The 21,366-nt window shown below is 52.6% G+C and overlaps 1 protein-coding gene across 1 annotated transcript in view; it reads left to right on the forward strand.

Moving 5' to 3' along the window:
* The window catches only part of TFCP2L1 (transcription factor CP2 like 1), a 56,576-nt gene extending 35,427 nt beyond the window's left edge, over positions 1 to 21,149 (forward strand). The window contains exons 8-15 of the mRNA XM_051838603.2: positions 600 to 691; positions 2,413 to 2,461; positions 2,545 to 2,638; positions 5,717 to 5,807; positions 6,624 to 6,727; positions 8,646 to 8,788; positions 12,853 to 12,904; positions 13,267 to 21,149. Coding sequence (XP_051694563.1) covers positions 600 to 691; positions 2,413 to 2,461; positions 2,545 to 2,638; positions 5,717 to 5,807; positions 6,624 to 6,727; positions 8,646 to 8,788; positions 12,853 to 12,904; positions 13,267 to 13,313 — 672 coding nt within the window. The 3' untranslated portion in view covers positions 13,314 to 21,149. The remainder of the gene's footprint in view (positions 1 to 599; positions 692 to 2,412; positions 2,462 to 2,544; positions 2,639 to 5,716; positions 5,808 to 6,623; positions 6,728 to 8,645; positions 8,789 to 12,852; positions 12,905 to 13,266) is intronic.
* The last annotated feature ends 217 nt before the right edge of the window (positions 21,150 to 21,366 follow it).

The raw sequence follows: 21,366 nt of genomic DNA on the forward strand, positions 1-21,366 counted from the left end.
CTCCCAGGTTAGTTTTTGGCTTCTGAGCTAGAAGTTCCCCGAGGGCAAGGACCGCTGTGGTGATCTGGTGATCTGGTGATTGGGCAAGTGTGCCTCCTGCCTGGAAGCCCAGTCTGCAGGTTGCTGTTAACATTGAAGTTTTCTGGCTGTTTTTCCTTTGGCAGCTTCCTACGGCCCGGTTCTCCCAGGCCACGCATTTCGCCGCATTTGTCCCACGCAGGCTGCTCTGAGCAACTGGCCCATTTTGTTTGAGCTCGCTCTTTTCTTGAGACCCAGGAATTCCCTTTTGATGCTGTTTTCCTTGTGGGTTGGGTGTCAAGGATGCTCAGAGACACCTTTCACGCTCTGCTGGCCCCGAGGGTGACTCAAAGAGCGTCAGTCCTCTTTGCAGCTGCGTGTGGCTCCCTAATGTGGCTCTCGTGCTCTCCGTGGCCACTTGTGGGCTCTGTGTAAATGCAGGCTGTGTGTTGAGTGGTCAGAGTCTTGCACATTGGTGTTGCTGGATACTTGGGAGGAGCACGGTTCAGCTCTCCCTGCCAGGGCCACTGGCCGTCCTGAGGACCACTGCTCTTGACCCAGCTGCTTCATCTCTCCCACAGTGCTCTCCGTGGCCCGACACAGCCTACCAGGTGAACAGCGCCCCCTCCCCAAGCTACAATGGCTCTCCAAACAGCTTCAGCCTTGGTGAAGGGTACGTCCACCTATGCTCCCTCCCGTCCCTGGAGTTGAGGGTCCTGGTCTTTCTCCCCAAGCCGTCCTCCTTTCTGTCACTGGGGCTCTGATCGGGTTTCAGGGTCACAGTCTCGGCTGTGTTTAATGCTTGTGCACCTGTGCTCAGAATCACATCAATCAATGTTGTCTTGTGGGGCAGCAGCCCAGAGCTCCCCTGGGAGAATTGGGACAGCCTCCTGAAGTGGCCTGCAGTGTTCTGTGGGGGAAGAATGGCCCTGCAAGACCGTGTGGACTCAGAGGAGCTGCTGTTTGGATGGCCAGGGTGGCTGGTAGGGCCCTTCCTGTGTCTCGTCAGCTCCCGTCCATATTCCTGGAGGAACGTGAGTCCTCTCAGTGTCCCCACCCTGAGCTTGGGGCGTGCAACTCCAAGCAGGAGCTGGGGCAGCTCTCTGTGCAGGCTGGTGGCCTGGCCCGTGGTCGCACCATGATGGCTCAGTGAGCGTGGGCTGGGTGGAGGCAGGGCGAGCTCAGGCCAGGCAGCTTTAACAGGTGGGAGTGCAGCTCTGGCCCAGCAGACACAGCTTTTCTGATGGTTTGTGAACTTGTCTTTGCCATGCTGAGGAGTCCCCTTGAGAGGGCAGGTAGATGTTCAGAATTTGGCAGACCTGGTCTTCAGGTGACACCTTTTTGGGGGGGTAGCTTGCCCCACTGAGAAGAGGGTAGTCCACATTCCATGCAGGGCAGGAGGAATGTGTGTGCTGAGCCTGGCCCACCGTAGAGTTGCTGATGACCGAGGACCCTCTCATCCCTGCAAAGGTCTTTTTTCCCCCCAATTGTGTTAAAATATACATAACTTCACACTTAACCATTTTTTTTTAAAAGATGGATTTATTTATTTGAAAATCAGAGTGACAGAGAGAGAGAGAGAGAGAGAGAGAGAGAGAGAGATCTTCCATCTGCTGGTTCACTCCCCAATGGCTGCGTCAGCCAGGGCTGGGCCAGGAGCTAGGAGCCAGGAACCAGGAGCTCCATTGGGTCTCCCATGAAAGTGCGGGGTCCCAAGCGCTTGGGCCATCTTCTACTGCTTTCCCAGGCGCATTAGCAGGGAGCTGGATCAGAACTGGAGCGGCCATGCTCTGATGTGGGATGTGAGTGATGCAAGTGGCAGCTTAAGCAGCTGCACCCCAGTGCCAGTGCCTTTGCAAGTTTCCAGCGTCCCATTCAGTAGCACCAACTGCATTCACACTGCTGCTCAGTCATCATGGCTCTCTCTCTGGAACTCATCTCACCGTGTCCCTTTCTCTCAACTTCAAGTCTGGGCATTCTGTATGTTCCCTGTGGGCATCTAGAAAGGTGTGCGGTTCTGGGTCCCAGAAACTGCAGTGTAGCCCGGGCCCCGTTGTCAGCTTGCCCGTCCTTTAGGCACGGCTTGGATTGATCAGAACCACAAGGATCTAACAAGGGACGTGGCTGCTGCTGCTGACTGCGTGGGCTTGGGGGTCCTCGCTGGCTGGAGCAGTGTGAGCTTCCTACCCGCACCCAGCAGTCACCTAATGATTTTGAGGGATTACCCATTGGTTCCAGTTTGCATTTCTCTTACGTAGGAAATTCTTGCTGACCTGTTTCACTTATAATGATCCCTGAAGCTGACATAGACAGGAGCCAGGTGGGAGCTGGCACACCCCTGTCTTGCCTCTAGAAACTCCGTCTGTCCTTATTGTCTGTTCCTTTCCTTTGCAGCAACAGCTCCCCAACCCACCCAGTGGAGACCCTGCCCCTGGGCAGTGACGTAAGTGTGCGTGTGCGGGCTCTGTGGCTGGCGGCCCTGGGAGCTCCAGGTGGCTATCTCAAGGCCTCTCCTCTCTCCTGCAGCACCTGCTCCCGTCAGCCTCCATCCAGGATGCCCAGCAGTGGCTACACCGCAACAGGTTCTCACAGTTCTGCCGGCTCTTTGCCAGCTTCTCGGGTGAGTGGGCAGCAGGGACACTCCTAGTGGGGTCATGTATCTTCCAGGACCTGCCCCAGCCCCCGGGCCCCTTGGGCACCGCGGTAGGAAGCACATAGGAGAATGAAGCCATTTGCTCCCGTGTCTGACCCTGGGCCACAGGCTGGCCACACAAGATGCTGCCCAGGAAGTTTCTAGTGCAGCTTCATGGGGACTGTCTGGGTGACCCCATCAAGGTCTCCCCACCTGTGGGGAGGATGGGCCCTGGCCTGCCTGGGAAGGGCCCTTTAGCCAGGCAACGTGGTGTCAGTGCACCCTTCCTAACAAAACACTGCTCGTGGGTCTCGGAGCCGGGACCTGGGAGATGGCGCCGAGGCCGCAACTGAGACGGAATGTGCTGACCCTTCTTTGCAGGCCTGGCTGGTGGAAGCCCTGAGCCAGGCGCAGCGAGTCAGAGTGATGGGAAATGCTGCTTCCAGGGACACCTGCGGCAGCGTCTGTGCATCTTTCAGCTCAGCAATCCCGGCAGCCTTGGTGTTAGGGGTGGGGGTGCAAGGAGGATCGGACGCGACCCCGCCCTCTTGCAGTTCTGACTCAGAGCAGGCATGGGCACTGCCACTCCAGGGTAGTATGATGGGGGCCGAGGTGCCCCTGACCATGGCTGTGCAGGGTGGGGGCTTTGAGCAAAGACTGGAAGGAGGGAGGGAGGGAGCCTGCTGAGCTGTTTGAGCAGAGGAGACGGACAAAGGTCACAAGGTGGGCACCTGCCTGGTGTGGTCACAGAGCAGGGGACCCTGGTGAGGCAGAGATGAGGTCGGGGAGGTGCTGCAGGCACATGCAGGCCGGGCCTGGAAGAATGGGTGAGAGAACGCTGGCTTTTATACCTGGTGGAATAGGAGCCTGCAGGGTTATATCCAAAGCTATGTCTGAGTGGCGGGAGAAAAGGGGAGGACCTTTCCCATAACACTTAGCTCTTGCAGAGCCCTTGTGAGAAAGGTGCAGCCAGGCTCGCATCCCTCTTTTCTTAAAAGAATGATTTATTGGGGCTGGTTCTGTAGCATAGCGGGCTAAGCCTTCGCCTGTGGTGCGGGTATCCCATATGTGTACCAGTTTGAGTCCCGGCTGCTCCACTTCCAATCCAGTTCCCTACTGATGCACCTGGGAAGGCACTGGAGGATGGCCCAAGTGCTTGGGCCCCTGCATCCATGGGGGAGACCCAAAAGAAGCTCCTGGATTCTAGCTTCATATCAGCTCAGCTCTGTCTGTTGCTGCCATTTGGGAAGTGAACCAATGGATGGAAAATCTCTCTCTCTCTCTAACTCTGCCTTGCAAATAAATAACTAAATCTTTTCAAAAAAGAAGTAATTATTTATTTAATTTGTATTTACTTGAAAGGCAGAGACATTGAGACAGAGACACCCACTATTTCACTTTGCAAATTCCTGCAACAGCCGGGGCTATGCAGAACTCAATCCAGCTCTCCTCTGCAAGTGACAGGGACACAAGTGCTTAAACCATCTGCTTTCGCCTCCCAAGGTGCACATTAACAGGAAGAGGAAGCTGGAATGGAAAGCAGAGTTAGGACTTGAACCCAGATGCTCCAACTTGGACCTCCCAGGCAGTCTTTTGACTGCAACATCAAATGCCTGCCCATTACTTCCTTTTATTTTTTATCATATAGAAAGAATTTTAATACAAAAATAAAACCTAAAATGCACAATATAACTTCAATTTTCTGCATCACGAGGCATATCATAAACAAGTTTTCAAAATGTACTCTATCACTTTTTAGACTGAACATTTCTTGATAGTTTGTAACAACTTAATGTAATCAAAGACTAACTTTTGGGGCCGGTGCTGTGGTATAGTTGGTAAAGCTGCCGCTGGCACTGCCAGCATCCCGTATGTTCTGGATGCTTCACTTCTGATCCACCTGTCTGCTATGGCCTGCGAAAGCAGTAGAAGATGGCCCAAGTCCTTGGAACCCTGTACCCACATGGGAAGACCTGGAGGAAGCTCCTGGCTTTGGATTGGACCAGCTCTGGCCACTGTGGCCATCTAGGGAATGAACCAGTGGATGGAAGATCTCTCTCTCTCTGCCTCTGCCTCTCTGTAACTCTGCCTTTCAAATGAATAAAATAAATCTTTAAAAATCTTTTCTCTCCCTCTCTGTCTCTGTCTCTCCTTTCTTTCAGTAGGGAGTCAGAGACACAGATAGATAGCTATAATCTGCTGTTTGACACCTCAAATACACACAGTAGCCAGAGCTAGGGCAGCCCTTCAGTAGGGAGCCAGAGACACAGATAGCTAGCTATAATCTATTGTTTGACACCTCAAATACACACAGTAGCCAGAGCTAGGGCAGCCCAAACCTGGTAGCCAGGAGCTCAATCCAGCTTTCCCATGCCTCACTTCCTTCTTAACTTCCCAGTCTCCTCTGGCCCTAAGGGACAGCCAGCCCTCTACCCATGCTGCTGTAAATGTGGGGCAGTCATTGCACACTGCTGGTGGATTGTACAGAGGTTTGCCTCACTTTGGGCAGCCATTGGCCAGTGTCTAGAGCCAAATGCTTACGTGCCCTGTGACCCAGTTGTCTAACCTGGACCCAGCCCTCTGGACATACGCGAGAAAGCTCCTAGAGGCTGCTCATGACAGCATTGCTGATGCCCACCAACAGCGGACATGTGAATTGTGGTATTTTTATGAAACGAGGCCTAGGTGTTAGCCTCCAGTGAGGTACATGCCTCTGTGCACCAAGAGTTGTGGGTGTCGCCATGGCAACGTGCTGATAAAGTCCATACACATATGCATAGATTATACAGCAACAAAGTGCGGGGAAGAGGGCAGGCACAGGTATGAGGCCCTCCTGGCTTCTGTCCACCCACACTGTGAGCACCAGGTTTCTGGTACCATGTGGGCTACATCTTCTGGTAATGTTTGGTTCCTTACCATTGCCCTTTCCCTGGAATGGCTGGTGTCCCCTGAGAGTGGGGCTGGCTTTTTCCCTTTCCCCACCTCCCATGTAGGGTCTACAGGTGCATGGCTTTGGAGTCCTTTTCCTGTGCTCCACCTGAAGGGCAGCCGTGTTTTCTCATCTAGGGGCCGACTTGCTGAAGATGTCCCGAGATGATCTCGTCCAGATCTGTGGTCCTGCAGATGGGATCCGGCTCTTCAACGCCATCAAAGGCAGGTGGGTACTGACTTCCGGCAGCCGGCTGGAGGCTGCTTCCCGGCCTGGGTGCCAGCAAGCCCAGACTCCGTGAGTGGGCTGGGTGGTGGGTGCCAGGAGGCAGGGCAGGTGCAGTGAGTGAGAAGGGCCAGGGCTGGAGCCAGGGAGTGAGAATCCGAGCAAGCTGTGGCAGCCCCACCTGGAGGCCCCTGCCTCTTCTGGGACTGAGGCATGAGGGTGCCTCTAGATCTTAGTCTCTGAGCTGCTTGCCCAGGTTTTCCTGTGCTTTGTGGTCCTGGGCTCTGGGCCACCACCTCCTGGGCTGCAACGGGGCATTTGGTGTCCATGGCCGTTCTCAGGAGCAGAGCCTCCGTGGTGTTTTTTCGTTTGTTTGTTTTCAACGGCCACGTGGTCAAGTCCAGGAGCCTCTGGCCACCTGTGGTCCCAAAGCACTTTAATTACTGGGATGGACACATTTTCCTTTAATTGCAGTGGACTTAAATTTTAATGGTCACCTACAGGCAGCACGGTTTTAGAGTGAGGGTGGCCTGGGTTTGAATTCCCAGATCTGCCCGCTGTGGGCTGTGCAACAGGTGGAATATCTGTAGAGCTCAGGAAGGGTCAGTTGTCTGGGAGGTGGGTGTGGCCAGGCTGCATGAGGCTGGTGTGAGTCGTGTTCTGGGAAGGTGGAGAAAGTGCTTTTACCATCACCCTGGGGAGGCCTCTTGAGATTCGTGTTCTGGGGCAGTTTGCAGGGCCTGGGAGGGGCATGCACTGTGATCAGCATGATAGCGCCTGGTCTGCTGTACATGCTATTTATCTCCTCTGTCCTGCCAGGAACGTGAGGCCGAAGATGACCATTTATGTCTGCCAGGAGCTAGAGCAGAGCCGGGTGCCCCTACAGCAGAAGCGAGAGGCCAGCGGAGACAGCAGCCTGTGCGGTGAGTTGTGGGCCCTGTAGCCTAGCTTCCCGAGCCCCAGCCTGGCCTCTGCATTTCCCACAGGTGTGAGTGTCCGGGCCCTCATCCGTGCTTTAGGTGGTCAACCTAGGAGAGGGAGTCCATGTTTGCCAGATTCCTACAGGCAAGGAAGCGGCAGCCAACTGTGTGCCCTGCTTGGGGCAGCGGCTGCAGCACAGCATGGGGTTCCCAGCACACCCTGGGGCTCGAGAGGGGTCACTTGTCCCAGGTCTCACTTCTGGTGAGCACAGAGGCAGAATGGGAACCCAGGACCGCCCACGATGTAGCTTGTCTACCCCCACACAGCTCCCGGGGCAGGAGTGGTGAGGTACACGCTGCTGGCCGGCTTCCTATTCAACTCCGCGCTGCTGGCAGCCCCGGACAACTGGGGCAAAGGCCAACAGTGGCAGCCTAGAGTCTTGTTAGCTTTGTTGTTTGTTTTATGAGGAAAATCAGGAAGAGGAACTGGCTCAGAAAAGGTGACAAAGAGAAGCACTGTTAGGGTTCTGATGAAGAAAGGAGTCTTGGACGAGAGGCTTGGTGTTGGCACCAAGGCTCTGCTCTGTCGGACCGACAGTGGGTCAGCTTGTCTGACCCCTAGGACAGGTAGCCTGCTGTGTGGCAGGAGCCATGACCTCTGCCACCCCCTGCAGAGCAGCCACCCCAGGTGTGTGCTTTCACAGTATCCTGCTTCCAGTCATGTTGTCTTGAGCCAAATGTTCCGTAGTTGAGGAAGGTTTGGGGACCTCACATTGAATCACATTCCATTTACTTTAAACATTCATTTACATTTCTTTGTATTTTTAAAAAAGATTTATTTGTTTATTTGGAAGAATGAGAGAGAGAGAGAGAGAGGTCTTCCATCCATTGATTCACTCCCCAAATGGCCACAACAGCCAGCGCTGGAGCCAGGCTGAAGCCAGGAGCCAGGAGCCAGGAGCTTCTTCCAGGTCTCCATGAGAGTAGCAGGGGCCCCAGAACCTGGGTCAGCTTCCTTTGCTTTTCTCAGGGCAGTAGCAGGGAGCTGGATTAGAATAGACAGCTGGGACTTGAACTGGTGCTCATACAGGGTGCTAGCGTTGCAAGTGGCAGCTTTATCCACTATGCCACAATGCTGACCTCCAAATTTACTTAGATTTCTTTGAAAAGGAGAGAGAGACAGGGACAGCAAAAGATCTTCCATCCATTGATTCATGCCCTAGATGCCACAACAGCTGGGCCAGGCTAAAGCCAGGTGCTGGGAACTCCATCCTGGTCTCCCACATGGGTGACAGGGATCCAAGGACTTGAGCCATGCTTCTGCTATCTCCTAGGGTGTGCATTAGCAAGAAGCTGGAAGAGAAGCAGAGCTGGGACTCAGACCCAGGCACTCCTGTATGGGATGCAGATGTCTCAAGTGGCTTCTTAAGGACTTGGCCAGATGCATTTGGTTTTGAGGAACTTGAGGCCCCTTATGATTGAGTGCATGCTGGGTGCCTGCAGAACTTGCTGTGAGCCAGCTAGTCTTCCACTGATGGAAAGAATGAGACGGGGACACAGATTTCTTCCTCCCTCTCAAAGTGGGAGTGCATCTGGCCACACATTGGAAACTGACCGCTCCAGCCTCCACTTCACCCCCATCTGGATGTCACTGGGTCTGACGGTCCAGGAGTCTCCTCATTTTCTACCAGTGCCCCATGAGAGACCGAAACAGGAGGAAAGAGGCTGGGCCCAGCCTCTGTCGGCCTGTGGATGGCTGCAGGGGCCTGCTGTGGCACCCTCAGCTGTGTGGCTTCCGGGCGCCCCTTGCACCCTTACAACGGGCGTGAGCACCTGCACAGTGGTTCTCGGTGGGGGTGTGGTGGCAGGCCCATGGTGCTTAGCTGGCCGTTTACAAAGAAGGATGCTGTGTCTCCTGCAGTGTACCACGCCATCTTCTTGGAGGAGCTGACCACCTTGGAGCTGATTGAGAAGATCGCCAATCTGTACAGCATCTCCCCCCAACACATCCACCGTGTGTACCGGCAGGGCCCCACGGGCATCCACGTGGTAGTGAGCAACGAGGTGAGGGACAGAGCTCGGAGCTGAGCAGGCAGGAGCACCAGGACGCTGGGCCACAAAGGTGCCCTGTGCATCTCATCTGCATGCCACCTGCTCGCCTGTGGCCCCCTGCCGGGCCATGAGGTGGGAGGGTTGAGGTTGTGGGGCCACATGTGGGTCTGAGTGGTCTGACCCCACCCTTGGTTGGTTGCTGAGCAGGCACCGGAGCACCCCTGTCCCCACAGTGCTTACAGGCAGGGCTGTGGCAATCAGAGAAAGGTGGCAGGCTGTCGCTTGCAGGTGAGAGCGAGGCTTCCATGAAGGGCAGAGGAGCTGCCGTCTGCCTGGGTCTGTCTGTGGCAACACGGGCCGAGCAAGGCCCAGGCCGGGGGCAGCAGAGGGCTCAGGTGCTGTTGGAGCAGTGCCTGCTGTGGCACTGGCCGGGCTTGCTGACGAGTTAGGCCTTCCACGCGTGTCCCGAGCAGAGGCTTTCAGAGGCTTGCTCTGTCCTGGATCTGTCTTCCATATAACGCGAGCAGCAAGTGCCAGCGTCGGAGTGCCTGCTGTCCTGGCTCCTGTCGTCGGCGTTCTCACAGTGACTCATGCGCTCCTTGTGGCCCATCTCACAGACTGAGGCACCCGGGCTGAGAACTGCACCAGGTGGCTCAGCCAGGAAGGAGGAAGCACGGCCGTGGGACCCATGCTCTGAGCAGCACGAGACCCACCTCCTCCCGAAATCCCCAGCTCAGCCCCCAGCAGGGCCCAGGTCAATTCCAGAAATGGAAAGTTTCCTAGAAAGGATTTTAGAGAACAGGTGCAGGGGTGGAGGCTGGGAAAGGCACAGGAGACGTGGGTTGCGGTATTGCCCTGGTGTCCTCTCCCAGAGCTGCGCCCCTGTATCTAAGCGGCCGGGGGAGAATCACAAACCTCTCTGAGCCTCCGCCTCAACATCTGCAAAGGGGGTGGTTACAGCCATCAGGCGGGTTATGATCAGGATCAAAGAGAAGAGCCAGTGGCCGGGAGACTCAGCAGGGTTTGTGTGTGTGTGTGTGTGTGTGTGTGTGTGAGAGAGAGAGAGAGAGAGAGAGAGAGAGAGTGAGTGTGCCTGCCAGGTGCTTGTTACTTTGGGGGGCAAGTGGTGCTGAAACCTCCTAGGGCCTGGAATGTGGAATCTGTGTTTCATAAGTAGTCACCCTTGGTAGTAATCTGGTCACTTGTCATCGGGCTGCCGTTCCCCTCGTGTTTCATCTCAATCCTCAAGGGTGGCTAGGTGGTTTTTTCCTGCTGTGTGTGTGTGTTTAAGATTTATTTCATTTTTGTGAAAGGCAGAGTTATAGAGACTGAGAGAGAAATCTTCCATGTGCTTACTCCCCAGATCACTGTAATAGCCAGGACTGAGCCGGGTTGTAGCCAGGAGCCTGGAACTTTATTTGATCTGAGTCTCCCATCTGGGTGCAGGGGCCCAAGCACTTGGTTATCCTCCGCTGCCTTCCCAGGTGCTTTAGCAGGGAGCTGGCTTGGAAGCAGAGCAGCCAGAACTCGAACTGGTACCTACAGAGGATGCCGGTGTCACAGGCGAGGCTTAACCCACAGCGCCACAGCGCTGGCCACCCTGGTGCTTTAATTAAGAAATGACTCGTCATCAGGATGAGGGCATCAAGAGATGGAACAGCAGAAGGGAAATGTGAAAGACCCTTATTGTCCTCATTCTTCCTAGAAGAGTTGATAATAGGTTTGATGTGCTGTGCCAGGCAGTTCCTAGTAAGCGTGTGTGCCCTAGTGTGTGCAGGTGTGGGTGTTCACAGCACATGACAAAGATCCACCAATTCAGGCTTCCTTCCATGCAGTTAAACTCCACTAGACTTTAGGAATGGCGACTTTTTTTCCCCACCCCCATTTCGGAGAGGAGAATGGAGCCCAGGGCTCTGGACCAGAGCCTCCTATAGAGTAGCCGGGAAGGAGCCGGAGCCCAGAACCACCAGCAGTTGTGGGGCATGGAAGCCTTGTCACTTTGCATTGCAGAATGAGTTTCTATTTGTGAAGACAATAGCCAAGAATATGGGGAACCCTTGCAGTTTCACAGATCTCTGAGGGACATCCTGCCTCAGCTTGCCCTGTGCCCTCGAGAGTCACCGTGAAGTAAGTGAAGCAGAGAACAGGGCTCAAATGCCACCTTGGCTAAGTAGGCGATTCTTATTCCCCAAAGTCTCCTTGCATCGTAACCCCGAATCAATTGGAAACCTTTGGTTCTTAATTGCCCAGAGGGCTGGAGGCAGGCTAACCAGCCACAGAGCCGGCCCCTGGGGTGCAAGGGCACTTAATTAAACAAAGGAGTTACTGATTAAGCCCATGTGGCTGGGCTGCAGGGAGTCCTGGATGGAACAGGCCGACAGTATAGAATAAGTGCACTTCATGCCTCGTTAGGCCCAAGTGGTGAGGAGCAGGGGTCCACAGGTGGTTGGATTTGCAAGATTTGGGGTCGTAATCCAGAGCAGACCTTACAACATCAGCTGGCTTTCTTTGCTTTGGCTTTTGTGCTGGGTGTGTGTGTGTGTTTATGAATGTGTGTAATTTCAATATTCTTTACACGTATATTATGGAATACAGCATATGTAAGTGGGGTGTGTACACCGCATTTGTGCAGTGTAAAACAAACATCATTAACGTTCCCACACACGTGCCCTCAGGTTACTAGAATATTCCATTGGAAGCCCCTTTAGGCTCTTGTTATTCCCCTTCCACTCCCGCTGGTCTGCATTTTGTATTAATCATTTCCTTGTTCCTTTTCACCATGTCATTTAATTTTGCCTGCTTTAAACTTCACGTAAGTGAGTTAGTGGTGTAGTCCTCTGTGACTGGGTGTTTTCATTGCTGAACTCTGCGTGCGTGGAGGGGTGTGGCTGGGTGACACGCGTGGTTCAGATGCCTGCTGCTGACTGACACCAGGGCTGCTTTCAAGTTCTGTGTCTGCAGACAGCGATGCTGCTCCGTGCACACTTGCAGGTGTTTTCCCAGGGCACGTGTCTCTTAGAAGAAAGTGCACAGTCATTCCTGTCCAGTCCGTGAACTGCTTCTTGCTGCCCACTCCTGGCCATTGCTCTGTGCATATCATTGAAACAGCACCCTTTCACTGGTGGACCTTGAGACAGGAACAAAAAGGCTGCTGTCCGAGGTCCCCGGGGAGTTCGTCAAGCAGCCCTGGCACGTTGTCCATGTCCGGAAATGGCTGCGGACACAGGCATATTCCTTGTGTATTGTCCTCATACATATTCTATGTGTGACTTTTTTGGGAAAAAAAGTTTAAATGGTTTTTGATTTACTACTATTACAGGTTGAATATCTGTTATCTGAAACATTTGTTTCAGACTTGGACTTGTTTTGGAGTTTGGAAGGTTTGCATAGATTTTTACAGTAGAGCATCCCTAATCCCAGAGTTTAAAAACTGAATGCCTGGGGCCAGCACTGTGAAGTAGTGGGTGAAGCCAACACCTGTGACACCAGCATTCCGTATGGGTGCCAGTTGGTGTCTCAGCTGCTGCATCTCTGATCCAGCTCCCTGTTAATGAGCCTGGGAAAAGCAGCGGAAGACCGCCCAAGTGCTCGGGCCCCTCCCACCCATATGGGAGATCTGGATGAAGTTGTTGGCTCCTGGCTTAAGCCTAATTCAGACCTGGCCATTGTAACTCTGATTTTCAAATAAATAAATATTTAAAAATAAAAAAGCAAAAAAAACCCTGAATGCTCCCAAATTGGAGACTGTTTGATTATCATTTGAACATTTTGAATTTTGCATTTTTGGATTTGGGGTGCTTGCGTCCACATGTGTGTTCCTGTTGCGTGTCCATTACAGAGAGTGGATGACCCAGTTACTAAGGCAAAGCAGAGCCAGCATAAACACTAACCCCGAGGCCCTGTGTTCCGTGGCAGCGTCCCCATCCCTGCCCAGGCTGCTGTCTGTCTTTCTCTCATGGCTCTCTCTCGGCACGTGTGGCTCCTGCGTTTGTGCAGACGCTGCCCCAGGCTCTGCTATCCCACACATAAATGGCGAGCTCAATGTTGAGGAATGCCATCTCTCACTTGCCTTTCAGATGGTGCAGAATTTCCAAGACGAATCTTGTTTTACCCTCAGCACATTAAAAGGTAATACTCCCCCGCCCACTGTCTCTTGTCTGATTGAAGCGATGCCTCGCTCAGAGCCAGGGGCTGAGGGTGGAGCCTTTTGGGCCCATGTGGGTGGGTCACAGACCCCAAATGGTCACAAGGCCACTTCCCCCTTGTTCTGTGGGTTGTAGCCAATGAGTGCCTTTAGGAGTCTGGGGGCTGTTCCATCCATGAGAACCACAGTTTGCCCAAAGCTCCTTGGACATAGGTCCTTTCTTCAACCTTGAGGCTTATTTGGGCTTATTTGCCAGTAGCCTACCAGCATTCCTTTCGGGTCCCCTGAGTATGGCAAGAATGCACCTTTCTTCCTGTGAAATATGCACAGTGTTTCTCTTATGCAGCTGAGAGCAATGACGGCTACCACGTCATCCTGAAATGCGGGCTCTGAGCAAAAGTAGGACATGCACCTGCCTCCCAGCGCCCAGCCCCACAGACGCCTTTGGATGTAAGCTGCAGCCTCACTGGCCACCTGGAGCTGGGAAGGACCCTGCACAGGCAATGGAAGCCACAGACCGTCAACCAGCAGAAGCCCATGGACACGAAGTCTGGTGTGCAGAAAGCCAGTGGGTCTCCCCCCCCAACCCCCGCTCCTGGCCTCCAGCTTTTGGACAGTTTCTTGTTCTTTTTCCTAGCCCTCATATTCTAAAGGGACACAGTGGGGCCTCCTGCCTCTTAGTTGAAGGCTCACTGGGTATCTATCTCGGTACCACCTCATTGGTCCCTTCTGATTGCTCCACTGGCCCTGCAGAAGGCTTCGCCTCACCCCATCCCTTTACCCCGTCTCTGGTTGCTGGCTCCGAGACCAGCCCCGCGGACTCGATGGAGGCGATTTGCCCCATCCTGCTGTTTGCTTCCCTTCTCAGAGAGCTGTGCTGGTCTTGAATGATGGGATGGGCGTGCGGTTATCGTGTGCCTTCTGCTACTTCACTTCTCCCTCATTTCGAAGGATCTGCTGCTGCAAGCCCAGAGCTGCACTCGTCTCCATCCCTGTATTGGCGTGGTGGGCACCCTGGTGTACGTGTACGACTTGCCACACAGCTGGGTGTTCTAAAGCCTGCTGGAGTTGTGGAAAAAGCCCATTTGCAGGGATGGGAACAATGATTCCTCTGGAACTACTTTAGTATAATTTTATTTCCTGAGCAATCAAGGACAAGGAGGACTAGGCAGGGAGCATTCCATTGTATCATCAGATGAGCTTGACTATCACCATGGTACCAGGCCCTCTTGGATGCACTTACAAAATCCCCTTTAGAGAAGACGTTAGTTCTTCACTGCTAAATTTGCCAGGTTCTCAGGGACGTTTTGTTTTCTGTGGGACGCCTCATGTACACTCTGACCTTTTTGCAATCGCAGAGGAGATGTTGAGGGTATTTTGCCTACCTTGGAATGGTTGGGTCACCTTTCTAAATGGCCTACCTGAGATGACGTTTGAATATCAGTAACTATGGTAGACTCAGCAGTTAGTCTTTGTCTTGCCTGTGGTTCCTGTGGCCTAGCACTAGGACTCTCTGCTGATTCAGCTTCACCTTCCAAACCATTGAAACGTAGTCCTAGGCTCAAAGATTGTCAGAACCAGGTATTCTTTGTTTTGCAGATGGGAATATGGAGGCCAGAGGAGCAAAGCCACTTGCATGATAGAGTGATAGGATGGTGATAAGTAGTTTATCATATGAAAGAAGCCATTTCTAGCAGCAGAAACAGCTCTGTGGGGTCAGTAGCCAAGGTGTACCCACACAGTGAAGACTGGCCCTGGATTTCTTTCTCTTGTTTCTAGGGGGAGTTAATAGCTTTTACTGAAGTATAATTAACACACCACACGGTTCACCCACTGGAGTGTACAAGGCAGCTTCAAAAATGCATGTTATGAAAAACTGCATTGATTTCCAAAATTTTTTGCACCAAGGTAAACATCTTTTTTAAAAAAAATTTTCTATTTTAAGTAGTTTTTAACAGATTCAATATAGTTCATAGATAAAATTCTAAGAATATAGTGATATTCTCTCCCTCCCCTATCTCCCTCTTATCCCCTTTGCTTCTCCCTTTCTTATTTTTAGCTTTTGAGATGACATTTTTAAGTTACATTACAGTGAAATAGCTTAATACTTCCCTGAATCAGAAGTTTAACAAGTAAAAAGCAACGACACCCTAATTCAGTGGGAATTTATGGACAATGGCTATAAACAGTAATCAAATGGAAAGATGACCATTTCACCCATAGACAATACATTTTAAAGTAATCACAGGTCATTAATACTATGATAGTATAACTTTTTTTAAAAAGGTGTATTTATTTTGAAAGGCAGAGTAGAGAGAGGGAGAGACAGACAGGTCTTCCATCTGCTCATTCACTCCCCAGATGGCCATAACGGCCAGGGCTGGGCTAGGCCAAAGCCAGGAACCAGGAGCTTCTCCTGTGTCTCCCATGTAGGTGCAGGGCCCAAGGACTTGAGCCATCCTCTGTTGCTTTCCTAGGCTCATTAGCAGGGAGCTGAATCAGAAGTGGGGCAGCCAGGACATGAATCAGTGCTCATTTGGCATGCTGGCGCTGCAGATGGTGGCTTAACCTGCTACACCATAGCACCCGCCCCATGGTGTACATTCTTAACCATTGGTTTGACAAAGGCATAAAACAAAGTTTCACAAAAGTGTATTTGCAACAATACTGATACACATAGGCCTTTTTTCTTTTTTAATTTTAGCTCCCACAGGTTGTTTGTCTTTTTGTGTCTGGCTTGCATTTCACTCAACGAGATGTCCTCCAGTTGTGTCCATTTTGCTGCAAACAACAGAATTTCATTCTTTTTTATAGCTGAATAATATTTCAGTTTTTCAGTGAACATTTTGAAGTAGCCTTGTACAGTTCTATGGTTTTTACCAAAATTCATGGGATCACAATCAACTCAGAGTCATGATCAATTTTTGGACATTTTTATTGTCCTCTTGGCTCGAAATTCCCTGCTTTCTGCCCAGTTCCTCCAGATACAGGCAACCAGGTATCTACTTTGTAGACAGATTTCCTTCTTGTGGACATATCAGTATATGGCATCCTACAACATGGTCATTTGTGACTGGCTTCTTTCCCCTGCATGTTTTCTAGAATCATCCGTGTTGAGCATTTACAGGACTTTGTTCTTTTTTTTATTGCCACTACATCGTATGATGTACCACGTTTTGTTTGCTCATCAGCAGATGGACATTTGGATTGTTTCTACATTTTGGCTCTTACAGGTAATGCTGCTATGAATGTTTATACAAGTTTTGTGGGCATTTATTTTTGTTTCTTGGGAACAGGTTCAGGAGTGGACTGACTGGGTCACGTGGTAACTCTAGGTTTAGCTTTCTAAGACCTGTCAGGCTGCTTTTCCTAGCAGCAGCACCATTTTGCACTCCTACACACAGGGTGTAAATTTCCATTTTCTCCACAGTGTCACCAACACTTGCTATTATCTGTCTTTTTTGGCTGCACTGCCATGGTGGGTATGAAATGGTACCTCCCTGTGATTTGGATCGGCATTTCCCTGGTAGGTACTTGTGTTGAGCTTGTTTGCCATTTGTGCATTGTTTTTGGAGAAATGTTTATTCAGATCCATCCTCTGCTTCTTAGTTGGTCTTTTTGTCTTTTTTCTCCTGAATTGTCTGAATTTTTTGTATATCCTATATGCATGCCCTTTATCGGGTGTATGATTTATAAGAATTTTCTCCTATGAGTCATCTTCACTTTTGTGATAGTGTCCTTAGAAGCCCAAAAGTTTGCACTTTTGATGATATCCAAGAGACTTTTCTTTTGCTGTTTGTGCTTTTGGTGTCACATCTAAGAAACCATCACTTAACTTAAGGTCAAGAAGACTTATTTTCCTCCAAGACTGTATTTTCCTCCAAGAATTTTTGTAGTATTAGTTGTCACTCACAGCGATCTTTGATTCATCTTGAGCTGATTTTTGTACATGTGTACGGTGTGGAGTCGGGGGTTCCAGCTCATTCTTCTGCATGTGGATATCCACTAATCCCACCTGTGCAATTGTCTGGGCACCTTTGCTGAAGGTTCCTGCTCCTGACTGCGTCTCTTTTTGGGGACATGTTGATGTCACTGGGAAGCTCCCTCCACCGTTTTTTAAAAACTCAGTCCTGTTCTGGTTCCACCGTTTTTACAATGGTCTTCCCATCCCATTCTTGCTGCCGTCTCCCCTTCCTGTCTCAGCAGCACTGGGCCATGTCCCTGCCTTGTGCTCGGCAGTCCTTCCTGGTACATATTCCAGCTCTACACATTAGAGGAAGCTCAAGACCAATCCTTTCCTCTTTGAATCAGCAGGAACCTCAGTCCCACAGAAATGAACAATTCACTCGAGGTCCCACCACCCACTGGAAGACCCAGAACTCATATTGACCGTGGGTCTTCTGGCTTTCTGTCTTCCAGCCTTCGTGGTGACCTTGGTCGCCACACCCAAGAGATGCCACTACCCGGGCCAACTGATGCCAGGAGAGATTTAAATTCTAAATTTTTATTTTTATTTTTCTGAATTCCAAAAGACGGTCATTAATAAAGTTTGGTTATGTCTTATTTGCTGTTAGCAGAGTCTGTTCTCTGGCATGCTGTGACATGGGTGCTGGCATCTGCTTCCTGTAGGTGGTGGTGGTGACATATTCTAGCTGACAAAGCAATGGAAAATGATAAGTATCAGAAGAGTACACAGGGTAGTTTGGTCCCAAAATGTCAGAGCTTCATGATTCAGCAGTTTGTCCTGTCTGTGAAAGAAAGCTATGGGTGTTACTTCTCATGTCATTGAGATACAGAAAGGCCATAGCACTCTGCTATGGGGAAGGGTGGCTCCTCCCCTCCTTGACGCGCCCTAGGCTGTGGCTTCTGCTTGGCCACAGCAGCCTTTTGAAGGGGACCCCAGAGGGAAAGAAGAGGGGCCGTGTGCTGCTCTGCTTGTAGAGTTGCACCCAAAGCCCAAAGCTGAGTTCTGAAGCGTGGGGCCAGCATCTGTTTGCAAGGTTGTGATAAACGTTTCCTGTTTACCAGGCTGCACCTTCACCTTAGACTGAAGCCATTGAGTGGGAGAACAATGGGATTCCTTGGGGGAAGGGGTCAGGGGTCAGGGGGAGGGGTGGAAGGGATGGGGCAGAGGGTTCAGAGTCTTGGCTTGGGGTCCTACACAAAGGTCAAGCATTGCCCCAGTGACCTCAGGCCGCTTAAGCAGAGCTATTAACCCAGAGAAGGCTCACCTGGAGCCGTCTGGAGCTGGCTGAGCCGCGTGGGACAAGTTTCCAAGTCCAGTGTTGCTTCAGGGGCTGGCCTGAGTGACCGGTCTGAAAATCATTAACGGATTGAAATAAATGGAAAAGCCTCTTTTGCTGTTGTCTTGGAGCAGAGGGAGAAATGTCTGGGCTCTCCGGGAAGGTGGGGAAGCAGAGGAGCACAGGGGCTCAGGGATCCAATGTTGGCACCACCCGAGGCGCAGGAGGAGGAAAGGGAACAGGAGCCAGAGGGTTCCTGGGCCCCAGACCCTTGCTCACCACTTCTGGGTTTCTGTCTCCTCCCTAGGAGACCTGGGGAGTCTGTGCCAGCGGTCATGGGGTGAATCTGAGGAGCAGAGAGTCTTCCCCTTCTCTGCATCAAAATCACACAGTGGGCAGGTGGCCTTGGTTTGTGCGTGTCCTGGCTGTGTTGCCAGTGCTCCTGCGTGGCAAGGTTGCATGCATGCTGACATGGCTGGGAGTCTTCTCTAGCTCCCAGTGTGGTCTGATCTCCATCAGCCCACTTCCAGGGCCCCTCGGTGCTCCCCACCAGCTACCTCCCAGATGCATGCTCACGTAGGCACGGGTGTGGACATGAGTGCTCCCTCTGGCTCAGAACCACCTTTGCAGCTGGAGAAGACAAGCTCCCTGGGTTGCCGACTGATCCCCTTTGGATCTTAGGAGACACCTGCAGAGGCTTTGATGGAGTTGGTTAGGTTAGGTTGCCCTGGGTAGGACTCTGTGCTCCCTAAGTGGGCCCCTGCAGCCAGATGAGCAGTGCTGACAGCTAGCATCTATCTGCCAGGGCCCTGAGAGCAAGGTCCCTGGAGTTAGTCTTCCACACGACCGCCTCCTGGCAGGCCCCTTTCCCCCTGGGGGTGTGGACTTTGTGGTCTCAGTAGTCAGACTGGCCAGTGGGCAATGTCTATAGCTCCCCTGTGCTCACCCATCCTTCCCAATGCCTGTAAAGGGCAGGGCCCTGGAGTCCCCTCCTGGGACCCATCTAGGGGATCCCTGAGACTCGTGAACTCAGCAAAGGCACCTGTACATGCCCCCCACCCATCCAACCCATCAGCTGCCTGCCCTTGCTGGGTGACAGGTGACATATCTGAGTGGCAGCTCCCATGCCAAGGCCCAGAGCCGTCTCCCCTCTTACTGTTTGGGGCCTTTAGAGCAGAGGCCCTGGCTAGTCACTCCCAGGTGTGGATTTGTGGCTCTGTGCGGGACAGCTGGAGGGGGTGGGGGGTGGGAAGGAGCTGTCACTGCCTCAGCTTGGGCTGCCAGTGCAGGCAGCAAACCACCCGCTCTCCAGAGGGGTCCTCACGCCCTCCATCCCCAGGAGGCCTGGTGGGCTGTAGGGGACAGAAAGGCTCTTCTCTGTGGAGTTTCTAGACTTTCTTCAAAAAGAGTGGCTTCTGCAGTGACCAGCATCTGCCCTGCCTCCTCGGGTTGGGGCTGGTGCGTTTGTGCCTGTTTGATGATGGGGAACACTCTCCTAGCACCCAGTTAGGTAAAATACTCCCCCCCCAAAAAAGCCCCACTCTTCTCATTAGTAGAACCATATTACCCCCAAAATACTTTGTATATTTTTAAGTTCATCAGTTCAAAAATGGTGGAAACTTTGCTTCCTGTCATGCCAGCGTATGGATTTTTCCTCTTGGCCCTTAAAGCCTGTTTCCTCCCTAGAGCTAGACAGAGGCAGTCTGCCAGCCACAGAGCCTTCCTCCAGCACGCTCCGTCCCCGCCGGGCTGGCTGCCGGAAGTCCCGGACAGCAAGGACTTCCTTAACTCCTGAAGCAGCAGTTTGCTTGCGCAGTGAAGCAGGAGTGGATTCGGCTGAGCGGGCTCCGAGCCCTCTGCTGGCTGAGGGTGCCGCTTCCTGGGTGGCTTCGAGCACTCCTGGGAAGGCTCTGGTCCTCCAGCTGCCTCCTGTTGAGCTCCCCGCCCCGCGTCTCTGGGGAGGCGGAGTCCCTTTCTTCTCTCTCTTCGCCCTTCTGCTCTCCCGTTTCCGGACGCTGTCAGGTCTTTGGCCTGAATCCCTGGGGCCAGGGTCCCCAGGCCTGACAGAGCCACGGCTTGTTCTAGCGTTCACGGGCTGCCCAGCTGCTGCGGGTGGCAGCCTCGTGGCCTGGTCACTGGACGCTGGGAGTAGCAGCCTGGCCTCACTGCCAGGGAGTGTCCCGTGGCCTGAGGGCTTCCTGGCCTCTCTGGGGACCTGCAACCCCTTCCCACATGTTTTGCTGCCCTGCCTCCTAAGAAGGACGGCATTTGGACCATGGTTGCCTTTGTGGAGTGGGTGTGAGGGCCAGCTTCCTGGACAGAGTTTGGCAGGGCAGGACTTCCAGGCGGTGTGGCCCAGTGTGCAGCTGGGGCGGTGCCGCTCACTTGCAGCTCATCCAGCCTCTGTCTCCCTCTCTGCCTTCCCACTGGGTGCAGACGGCGGCTGCAGGAGTGGCCTGGGCCGAGGCCAGGCTCTGGGTTCCATGCTTTTCCTTAGAGTCTCCCCATAGCTCAGGCTGCAGGCCAGGGTCCTACAGGTGCTAACAGACTGACCTGGATAAGCACCAGTGTGGGCCCTGGCTCCAGACCATGTGCTCAGGTGGGCGGGACAACCTGGGCTTGGGAAGCCTCTGTGAGATCTGCTTGCTGCCCTGCCAGCCCTCTCGCAGGGTGGAAGTGAGGCTCCTGTGTCCCGCTAATGTGCATGTATTTAAAGTGGTGCCTCTTTTATCAGGATGTAACTTGCCCGCCTTTTTCCATGCTGGGTGATTCGTTTCTCAAGGTGGTGGGGTGTTGATCGGGCCGGGCCCAGTGGGTGCGATGGGTTCTGGAGACTGGAGTTGTCCTCCTGCCATGTCATTTTGTACCTGGAGTATCGCATATTTTGCACTTGTTACTGTTCCATTGTGCACATGAGAAATCTGTGTGTGGGATCTGTGCTTGGGTCAGAATGCAAATAAAACTCATTTGTAAGAAGCCCCTGCAACTCAGGTCTCCAGTTTGGTTTTTGAAGTTGGGTAAAATAAGCAAACATAGCATTGGCTGTCTAACTGTTTCCAAGCACACAGTTCAGTGGTGGTGCGTGCATTCACATTCTTGCACAGCCATCACCACCATCCACCTCCAGAAGTCTCTATCCCCTGAACACTGGCTCCCTCCTCTTCCCTCTGGGCCCTGGCACCCACCATACCATGCTCTGACTC

The sequence above is a fragment of the Oryctolagus cuniculus genome, chromosome 3, assembly GCF_964237555.1.
Source record: "Oryctolagus cuniculus chromosome 3, mOryCun1.1, whole genome shotgun sequence".
In the NCBI taxonomy this organism is placed as follows: domain Eukaryota; kingdom Metazoa; phylum Chordata; class Mammalia; order Lagomorpha; family Leporidae; genus Oryctolagus; species Oryctolagus cuniculus.